Source organism: Nestor notabilis, unplaced genomic scaffold (assembly GCF_000696875.1).
Source record: "Nestor notabilis isolate BGI_N333 unplaced genomic scaffold, ASM69687v1 scaffold26471, whole genome shotgun sequence".
Lineage (NCBI taxonomy): Eukaryota > Metazoa > Chordata > Aves > Psittaciformes > Psittacidae > Nestor > Nestor notabilis.
In genome coordinates, this window is record NW_009914639.1 from 18,705 (window position 1) to 28,440 (window position 9,736).

The window sequence follows — 9,736 nt, forward strand, 5'->3', positions numbered from 1 at the left end:
GAACAAAAACGCCCCCCCCGGCCCCAGCCACTGCTGGACCCCGTGTGAGGGACCTGGCTGCCTCCCGGTGCCAGCACAGCTCCTTCCCAGTGGTGCTGGGCTCAGCACCATTGCAGCTTCTCATCCTCTTTCCAGTGGGAAACTTGGACAAAATCATTCATGTGCCATCTCCTCCCTCTGAAATCCTGCAGCTGGCTGCCTCTTTCTGGCTTAAACCCATCAAGGATGGCAGCCCCCACTGTACCCCACATACCTTGACCCACCCTGCCATGCTGCTGCCACAGCTGCTGCCCAGCACAGGGCCATCACCTAAAGCACTCCCTGCACAGACTCAGCCCACACATAAGCTTTGTTGCTTTTAATTTAAAATTAGATGCTTATCCACAGGAAAGAAGAGGGAAAAGAATAGATTGGGGGGGGGCGGGGAGGGGGAGCAAAAAAAAAAAAAGCGGGTTTGACCACTGGTTGTCCCCATGTCCCCACCCAAAATAAATGACGATGTCCTTACTTTGCTCTGAGACTGTGCTGCAGACAGGAGTGTTGGGGACATGGCCAAGCGATGTGGCACCAGCAGTGACAAGCTAATGGGGATGGGCAGGGACAGCCAGGCAATTCCACATCCTCAGAGTAGTGTTGCTAGTCCAGACAGGCAAAGCAATGCCCTGAAATACTGGGTGTCCACCTTCCCCAGCCTCACAGGAGCACTGCTACCCAAGGGTGTGGGTGAGGTGGGTGCTGGGAAGGGTTGCAGGGCACAGGAACCTCCTCTTCCTCCTGGTCCCTGCAGATGGCTCTAGCTCCAGTACCAGGAAAATTCCAGAGGGGTCCCACTGGCTGGACACCCCTCATTTCAGGCCCCTCTGCCTCACTTTGTCTCCTTGGACTGCTTGGCTCGTTGCTTGCGGAGCTTAACGAAGGCCTGAGCTTCTTTGTCCCCCTTCCTGGACTCCAGTAGCTGGAGAATCTCAACTCCTGCCAAAGAGGAGGGGAACGGTGGTGGGAGATGCTCACCACAGTCCCTCCTCATGCTGTGGGGCTGGTGGGGGCTCAGCCTGGCTGTCTGGGGCACCACATACCAGTGGGTTTGGGGTGGGTGAGGGGGAGGCGAGTCTGGGGCACTCGTCCTGTATCAACCGGGTCCTCATTGGTGTTGAGGCCAGGCAGGTGGCAAAGGGGGAAGAAGGCTTCCCCCTCCAGGTCATTGGCCCCCAGCGTGTCATAGTCAAACACAGTCAGGAGCAGGCAGGCACCCTCCCGCCGGCACTTCTCGGCGGGGATCAAGCTGCAGGGAGATGGGATGCAGGGACCATCACATCCCAGAATTCAACCTTCCCCCCAGGGACCAAACAGGCTTCCCCACTGTGATGTCCCTCCCCCCCGCCTTCCCTGCACTGGCCTCAACAAGCACAGGGGTCCTGCACAGCCCCACACTATCCTGTGGGACCCAGGCATTGAGGATGCACCTACCCCAGCTCCCACCATGGGATCCCACAGCTGAGAGGGGGGTGAAATCCCAGGACAGGACACAGTTCCCAGAGCAGCAGCCCCAGAGCCAGAGCTCACTTGAAGTGTGGAAAGCTGAAGGGATTGGGGGAGGGAGGGAGGCAGGAATATCAGCCCCTACATACAAGTCAAAGGCTTCATCAAAGAGGGGGTGCAGCTCATTCCTCTTGCACTGGGTAGTCCGGGCCACTACTTCGGGGAACACATGCCGGGGCTCCAGGGTGAGCTGGACGAAGGGGTCACTGGAGCCTAGTGGGGAGCAGGCGTGAGCCCCCTCCTGCTGCCCCCCAGCCCAGATCCTGGGAGGGTGCAGGAACATCCCCAACCCTGACCACTGTCGATGGGCCATAGGCTGCAAGAGGAGTGACTTCTCCTGAAGACATCCCCAAATGTCAGCCAACCTGGGAGACTGTCTCTTGTCACCCTGGCATAGTTTTCTGGGGCCAAGACATGGTTCGCATGATAGAAAAAAGATGCCTGCCCTGGCTGATAGCTTGTCCTGCAAACTGAAGGCAGTAGTATGTGTGTCCTGCCTGCCACATCCCACTGGACAATGCCACACCAGTGCAATAACCTCCCTTCTTTCTCAAACCCACCTCCTTGGATGCAAAGAGAGAGAGAGTCCCATTACTCCAAGCATTGTCGGTATCTCTCATACCCAGGGACATATAGGGGAACAAGGACAGGGGGTCCCAAGACGGTGGGCCTCCCCAGCCCACCCCACCCACCGTTAGAGTCCATAGGGATGAGGTTGACAGCATTGAGCACTTCCACACGGAGTTTCTGCTCTGAAGGGCAGTACAGTGCTTTGATGGTCACGGCCCCGTACTTCTCCGAGCTGGTGTCCAGCTGAGTGGGGGGTACAAGAATAAGGTGCTGCCTTTCAGCATGCTCATGGAGGGGATGCCCAGTGTCTGGTGCAGGCTGAGCAGGCATTTTGGGGTAATGAGGGGGTGATGGGTGTTCTTTGCGATGCAGTTGAGCTCTCTTCCTCCTGCCACTGGAGCAAAACCAGCCTAAAAAGCCCCAGGACTGGGAGGGTGGTGGGGAAATTGCACTTTTCCACAGGCAAGCTGTGCCAGGCAGCCTTGCATGTGCAAGGGTGGGATGTAGGAAGGGCCTGGGGGCACCATCCTGGCTCCTACCTGCTGCTGGATCCTGTTGCTGAAGTATTTCTGGATGAGTTTACGGCTGGTGGCAGAGCAGAGGTCCAGGCGGGTCTCCAGAGACTGCAGGGAGGGTAAGAGGTGACAGTCAAACACACAACAGGTCCACAGTCCAGGGATGTCCCTGGAGACCACCCAAAGGAAACCCCTGGGGGCACACACCCCCCTCCACTATCACCAGCACCTTGTACCTGGAAGACTGCTGTGTGGAGCATCTCCAGCGGCAGCCCACAGCCCTCGGCATGGAAGCACAGTTCCAGGCTCTGGGGAGAAGGATGCTGTTAGCCAGTAACCGAACCCCCAGCTCTGCCAGGGACTCCCCAGCTCCCCTCTTGGTACCTTCAGGGCACAGTGCAGCTTCCTGTAGCACTGGACTGAGGGGACCTGCTGCCCCGTGGCTGCTGACAGCACGGCCAAGGTGTGATGCCAGAGGAGAGTGAGGAGGCTGCAGGGGCAAGGAAGGAAAGGCTGTGAGCAGGGATCCCAGGGAATGGGTTGGGGAGGTTAATCCTCAGCCGAAAGGCTTTGCAAAGCCACAGAGAGAACGGGCTTATTCCACAGCGCTGAGCAGCCAGCCCAGAGCAGGATGTTCCCAAGACCCATGGGACCTGGCCTCTGCCATGGTGCATCCCCAGTGCTGTGGTCACCTTTTGAAGTTTTCGTGGACCAGATGCTCATTGAGATACTGCAGCTCCGACTCCAGGAACTTCATGAGGGGGATGATGGACTGCAGCGAGAAGAGCAGAGCACTGGGGAGGGCAAATCCAGCAGATCACAGCAGGGAGAGGGGCAGAGCACTGCTAGCTGGAGCCAGCAGGGCAGAGGTGGTTCCAGGGCTCCCTCCCGCAGTGAAGACATGGACAGGCTGTGCCCTGTGTGGTGCTGCTGCTGACATTGGCATCAGATGTGAGCATTTGAATGTCTGGGTCCCATTGGTGGTGTGTCTTGTGCCCTGGGCATGGGGCAGGGAGAGCTGGGGAAGGGTAACAGGGGCCTCTACCAAGTAGGCAAAAGTTATTCATGGCTGCCCAAAAAAGATGGTCCAGGAGGAACTGGGCCAGGTACTCACATCCTCAGGCTCCTGGGTGTCATTAGAAGATGAGAGCTCCTGGATGTGTCTGGCAATGCCCTTTTCCAGCTGCCAGGGAGAAATGCACAGAGGTTCATGGGCTTTTCCCTCTGCACAGGTCCATTCTTATCTCCAGCTCAGGAGCATTACGGTCTCCAGGCTCCCTTGGGTGAAACCTCCCCACTTTTGGGCCCGGCAAGGGCCAAGGGGGAGCCAGTGGCAGGGGGGTGGCCTGGTGGGCCGGGAGCCAGTGGCAGGTGGTTACCTTGGTGGCCAGGGCTTGTACCACCTCCTGGACCTCATGGTCCAGGCAGGAGATGGTGCTGTCAAGCTGGTTGTGCAGCGTGTGCTGGATCTGCTGCTGGTCAATGACAGGTCCTGTGTGCTGCTCCAGCTGCACCCAGTCCAGCTGTGATGGCAGCTTCAGGATCAGCAGGCGCAGCTGCTTGATGTTGTTCACCACGATACAGAGCTGGGGGAAATAGGTCTGCTTCAGGGTGTCCCACACCCCCTGGTGCATCCCCCCATGCCCAGTCCTATCTCCATTGCTATTCCCATTGCCCATTCTCATCCCACTACCCCTGCTCACATCATTTCCCTCCTGATTTTCCAGGGTTGTGGCTATCAGGGGCCAACCAATCTCTATGAAACCCAAACTTGGGATGTCGGCTGGATGCTCAGCAGCTTGTCTCCCTCTTTGCCCAGAAACCATGGCCAAATCCCACCTCTCCCTACACAGGACCCTGACCCAATACCAACCCTGTTGGCCGCTTCGCCTTCATTCTGCTTGCTCAGCGACAGAGCCTCAGCCCTCCCCTTGATGAGCCGGCAGTACATCAGGGCAATTCTACACATGTCCTGTGAGATAGAAAAGAAGCCAACAAGACTGAGCTGGGCAGCATGGGCACCACTGTGGGGTCAGGGGACCCCACCACATCAGCATGGGACACAGGCCCCATTCATGGAGACAGGTCTCCAAGAGCAGAAGAAACTTTGTTGATGCCCATGAGCATGGTATTTGTTGGCAGACCCTGGTGTACAAACCTCCACAAGCTTCACCATGATCATGAAGGCTTCCTCAGGGTCCGGCCAGTTGAGCTGCTGCCAGGTCTGCACAATCTGGGCATAGCAGGTGGACAGGTCAACAGTGGAAGTGCTGTGCTTGTTGTGCTCCCCGAAGGGTGTCAGCTGAAGGGGCAGAGAAAGTAGATGCAACTTGGCTTGTATTGAAAGAGGCCATCCCACACAGGAGAGCTGCTCCTTTACTTTGGGGCCCATAATGAGCTCCATATATCCCAGTGTCACCACCCAGTCACTTTGGAGAGTGGAGGAGATGAGGACAGATGAAGTAGCCTGAGGTCCCTGCATTGGGCTGTCCTCCACTGTACTCCACTCAGCATTGTTGGAACACACTGAAGAATAGGGCAAGGAGCCCATCATCCCATAACTGCCTTCCCTCCCGTCTTCCTAAAGGTCAGAAATGAAGGGGATGCTCACAGCATGGCACAAATGCAGGCTCATCAGCTTGCTCAGGCTGCCAGAGAACAGCAGGGGAAGGGGCATGGGTGGGATCAACTGCTCCAGGGCACCCCATCCTTTGTTATGAATTTGGAAGAGGAACCAGCCTGCTCCTGGGCTGCAAGAGGCACCTACGTGGTAGTCTCAATGCTGTGAGCCGGGCACAGCAGCAAGGCATGGAGGGAGCTGGAGTGTCCCCAAAGGATGCAAGGAGATGCTCTCCTCCTCCCTAGGTTACCTGGTCCATTTGGACAGCTCTCTGTACCCTCTCCAGTGCGATGGTGTAGGCCTTCTGCAGCCACTGGGGCACACCTTCCTTGAACCACTGGTGGAAATTGTTCAGAGCCAGAGGTCCATCCCTGTGGATGAAGGCAACAGCTTCTCCAACTGCACAGCAACAGCACAGACCATCAGCCCTCCTTGCTCTCACACACAAGAAACTGACCTGAGGTGGAGGCAGCATGCAGCAACATGCTAAGGAGAAACCTCCACTTGTCTGAAAGTTGAGGTCTCCATCAGGCCCACTCAGAGAAGAGCCTGAAACCCTTCTGGTGATGCTCACGTCAACACCAGACACCAACAGCCCTGTCTGCCTTGTGTGTAAGTACTGATGTAGGTGAATTGGAAGGATTTGGAGTTCCTCCCAGTGAAACTGCTCATTCCCTTGCTTCAGCATCTCCCCTCTCTCTGGGTTGGATACCTGTCTGGGAGGAAGTCCTTCATCCGATAGAGCTCCTGGAGGTTCATGTAGAGCTGGAAAAGGCTCTCAGCTGTGGGTTTGGACATGCTGCTGTTGACCTCGCGTAGCTGTTCCTGGACATGCTCCGCGACCTGATAGTGAGCAAGGGAACGAGGACAGTTGTTAGTGAGGGTCCAGCCAGGAAGGCTTGGTCTGGTTGGGGCTCCCCAGAGCCATGGGTGACGATCAGCTCAGGGGACTCCTCTTCCTTTTGGGTGGCATTTCAGGAGATTCATTAGGTCAAGTAAGCAGGTGGTAGTCACTTCATGGGCTCACAGGGAAAAATGGAGAGTTTCCCTGGTTTGCTCCCTTTCCAAGCTTGCAACAAACATTTGCTACCTGAAGGGTGGTCAAAAACCTCAGCCTGGCTTTTGACATTAGTCTACAAGTGCAGAGCAGTCCAGGCTTGCTCACCAGCCTCTCCAGCTCCAGGTAGGCAATGGAGAAGAGATTCAACTTCAAGGTGCTGCAAGAGAGAAACAGGGAGTCAGGAGCCTGGCAGCTCGAGCCCAGCAAACCCTCTTAGGCCATGCCCATCCCATAATGGCAGGGACAGTACAGGTCTAAGAAGCAGAGGTGGGACCACAGATGCTATCTGTGGAGCCCAAGAACCAAGGAATGAGGCATCAAAGTGTCCTGTTGCTCTTCACCCCAGAGATGGGGGGAATCAAGCTCTAAAACGTACCTGATGAAAAATCTATTCCAGATTTTCTGGCACTGTTGGAGATCTCCTAATACCTCCAGGAGGAGTTTGGACAAGGCTTTGCCATTCTCCTCCATGCTCTGCAAAGGAAAGAATAGCTTGTTTTCGATGCTCAGTGATTTTGAGATGACCTGGGCTCTGTTCTGATCTGATTTATTTCTATGATCTGTTTTTGGGAGGTAGCAATCTATCATTAGATCCACTAAGCACCAAGAAGGTGTTGGTAACATCCAATGTCATCATGTGCTTGCATGGCTGGACTGAGGACCACCTCTTGTTCCCCTGAGCATTGCAGCAAGGCCTTAACCTTCAAGGCACCTTGGCAGCTGCAGATAGCATGGCTCATGGTATTTTTAAGATGGAAACCTGAATGCCTTGACTGTGTCAGATAACTGGAGAAGCCTCATCTCAGTCTTCTCTTCCCACTGCCTCAGGCCTCTCATCCCCAGCCCAGAAAACTGTTTCTTATAATGTCAGAGAGGCAGAGATGGGAACTGACCTTCACCATGGGCTTGAGGTGCTGCTTCTTCATATGAAACCATTCTGTTGTGCCTGACTGGCAAGAAAGGAATCATGGTGTGATGGCAGGGAAGCAAGAGGAGCAAAGCCAGCTCTGCCACCTCCTTCACTCTCTCTGTCCCCTGGGTGTGTCAGGCCCCAGCCCCATGTGGTGGGAACCATAGGCTGGGACCATCAAGTTTAAGAGGGGCAGGTATTTCCCTCCTTCATGGTGGTCCATGTGGCTTTTGCGTGGGCAGGGTCCCACCTGCTCAGGGCTGGGGAGGTGAGACCCCTGGTCTCACTACCTTCAGTGCTGTGGAGACCATGTTGGGGAGGTTGGGGCTGAGTGTGCACAGCTCATGGAAAGCTTTCATTTTGCACATCTGGACCAGGACTCTGCAAAGCAAGAACCTCTAGTGAAACCCAGCATCAGTCCCATAGAAACCACCACTTCTCACCGCAAAAACCCTACCCAAGCAGACTTTCCCCTCCCAACAACAACCCCCACAGGGAGCCCAGGATGAGGGACAAGACAGAACAAGTGTTACAGCAGCCTAGAAGGGGGCTGAAAGGGTTCACGTGGGTTTTTGCTCAAGCTTACAGGCTTGTCCATCATGGTGGCCAAGCCATAGGACTCCATGCACAGATGGCACTGGTGCTCAACTCACCGGAGCAGGGACTGGAGCCTCTCCGTGGACCTTGGGACAGAGAGTGGGAAAATGATGCGGAACCTCCGAACAAGGGAGACCCCATAAGTCAGCAAGGACTGGAAAGACTCGGCCAGCTCTGCTTTCTGGGACAAAGGAAGGAAACATGCACTGTCCACCTCAGTGGCAGACAGATGCTGGCAGGACCATGGCACTGTGACAGAGGGAGCTGGTTCCTTTCTAGCATGCTCTAGGGATGGGAAAACCCCCTGATGCCTCCAGTAACTTCTCTGAACTGAGCTTTGTGCTTAAACCTCATTGTTATGCCTGAAAAATTTGGAGTCTCGGCAGGGTGCTGGCATGCTCTTGGAAAACTCATGGGCTGGGAAAAGTAGGAATTGGGTCATATTTAGGTTTTGTAGAGGGTTGTTGATTGACTTGATGGTAGTGATGGAGGAGGGGGGATGTCAGTGGAAAGGGTAAGGGCTTATCTATGGAGAAGGGGACAAATTCCTGGGGTAAAGGGGCTCCCTGACCCTGGGTTGTCCTGGTTCCTGAGGCTGGTTCTCCTCAGAAATGCCCTCCAGACACCCCAGCACCCCTGCAGCCCACAAGCTCCTGCCCTTCCTGGAACACAGGGACAGAAGTGGCCATGGGAGCTGCAAGGAGAGGCATGGGGTTGGGTGCATGGGGCACATTTCCCTGATTTCTGCCCCCTGCACAGTGCCAGAGCCCCCCTCACCTGCTCTGGCCTCAGGCGCTCCTGCACCCACTGGTACTCAATGCTGGTGATCTGATGTAGCAGGCAGTTGCTGTTGAACTCGAGGGTCTGGTAGAGCTTGCTGTACACCAGCCACCACCTGGGGAGGAGGGAGAGGCTGGGCTGAGCCCCTGGGGGCTGGGTGACACTCAGGGTCCAGCGTGGGGCTTCTCTCCCCACCCCAGCTACAGCCAGGATTGCATGGGTGAGACCCAGTTCTCCTGGTCCTGCTCAGGGCAGAGGGCAACAGCAGACACACTGAGCTCATGGGAGAGACTAGCTGCAGTCAGACAATCCCCAGGGAAGGTGTCAGGGCCCCTGACCCTCCTGATGCTGCATCATGGCTCCCTGGGCATGGGGTACTCACGCTATGACCTGGTGGAAGTCAGAGAGATCCTTCTGCGTGGCATGCAGGTACAGCACAGTGCTGGCATGCCTGCTCAGCTCCCCGTCCCAGGAAATGCTGCTGGTCTGCAAGGATGCAAAAGGTGGGTGATGAGTCCTGGAGCAAGCTGGGCTGAGTGAGGAGCAGAACAGGCACCAAGGCAGGGTGTATTTGCAGGTCCACAGGAGGAATGGGTGCCCCGTAAGAATGCTAGGCACAGGCAGGCACTATCATGACCCTCCTCCCCATCACACTGCAGCAAGGTGTTAAGTGTGATGGCCTCCAAAGGAAACCCTCACTCCAGCCCAGCTGCTGCAGGGCTGCTTCTCCTGCTCAGTACCTGGTGCTGAAGGATCTCATAGGACACCAGCTGCTGCAGAAGGTGGTGATGGACAGTGTAGCTTGGCTGTGTCCGACTGCTTGTGGTGGCCCTCTGAAAAAACACAAGGCATAGAAGCAATAACCATAACCAGCCTGAACATGCAGAGATGCAGTCAGAGAGTGGGGACACGGGAATCCAAAAAGCATGGGGCCAGAGAGCCCCACTTGAAGCTGAGCCACGTAGTGCAGGTGCACCAGAAATAAGGCCCCCATGATGGTATGCAGGTCAGGGGAGGATCAAGCTATTTTATAGCACATGTAAACCCTGGTGCTGGTACCTCTGGTCGTGGAGCAGGGATCTGTGACCCCAGGATAGACTCCAAGGGTCAGGCAGCTCCCCCATCCTGCCAAGGCAATGGAAAGG

General features: G+C 55.9%; 1 protein-coding gene across 1 annotated transcript in view; it reads right to left on the reverse strand.

The window, feature by feature from the left end:
* Positions 1 to 865: 865 nt before the first annotated feature.
* Positions 866 to 9,736, reverse strand: part of UNC13D (unc-13 homolog D (C. elegans)) — an 11,876-nt gene continuing 3,005 nt past the window's right edge. The window contains exons 10-31 of the mRNA XM_010023748.1: positions 9,332 to 9,465; positions 8,974 to 9,077; positions 8,589 to 8,706; positions 7,868 to 7,992; positions 7,505 to 7,595; positions 7,198 to 7,254; positions 6,681 to 6,778; positions 6,410 to 6,461; positions 5,957 to 6,087; positions 5,495 to 5,615; positions 4,783 to 4,926; positions 4,498 to 4,596; positions 4,004 to 4,210; positions 3,739 to 3,807; positions 3,317 to 3,396; positions 3,009 to 3,114; positions 2,861 to 2,932; positions 2,649 to 2,732; positions 2,232 to 2,352; positions 1,629 to 1,752; positions 1,077 to 1,282; positions 866 to 969 (exon numbers count right to left, since the gene is read on the reverse strand). Of these exons, the coding sequence (XP_010022050.1) occupies positions 866 to 969; positions 1,077 to 1,282; positions 1,629 to 1,752; positions 2,232 to 2,352; positions 2,649 to 2,732; positions 2,861 to 2,932; positions 3,009 to 3,114; positions 3,317 to 3,396; positions 3,739 to 3,807; positions 4,004 to 4,210; positions 4,498 to 4,596; positions 4,783 to 4,926; positions 5,495 to 5,615; positions 5,957 to 6,087; positions 6,410 to 6,461; positions 6,681 to 6,778; positions 7,198 to 7,254; positions 7,505 to 7,595; positions 7,868 to 7,992; positions 8,589 to 8,706; positions 8,974 to 9,077; positions 9,332 to 9,465 (2,447 nt within the window). The remainder of the gene's footprint in view (positions 970 to 1,076; positions 1,283 to 1,628; positions 1,753 to 2,231; positions 2,353 to 2,648; positions 2,733 to 2,860; positions 2,933 to 3,008; positions 3,115 to 3,316; positions 3,397 to 3,738; positions 3,808 to 4,003; positions 4,211 to 4,497; positions 4,597 to 4,782; positions 4,927 to 5,494; positions 5,616 to 5,956; positions 6,088 to 6,409; positions 6,462 to 6,680; positions 6,779 to 7,197; positions 7,255 to 7,504; positions 7,596 to 7,867; positions 7,993 to 8,588; positions 8,707 to 8,973; positions 9,078 to 9,331; positions 9,466 to 9,736) is intronic.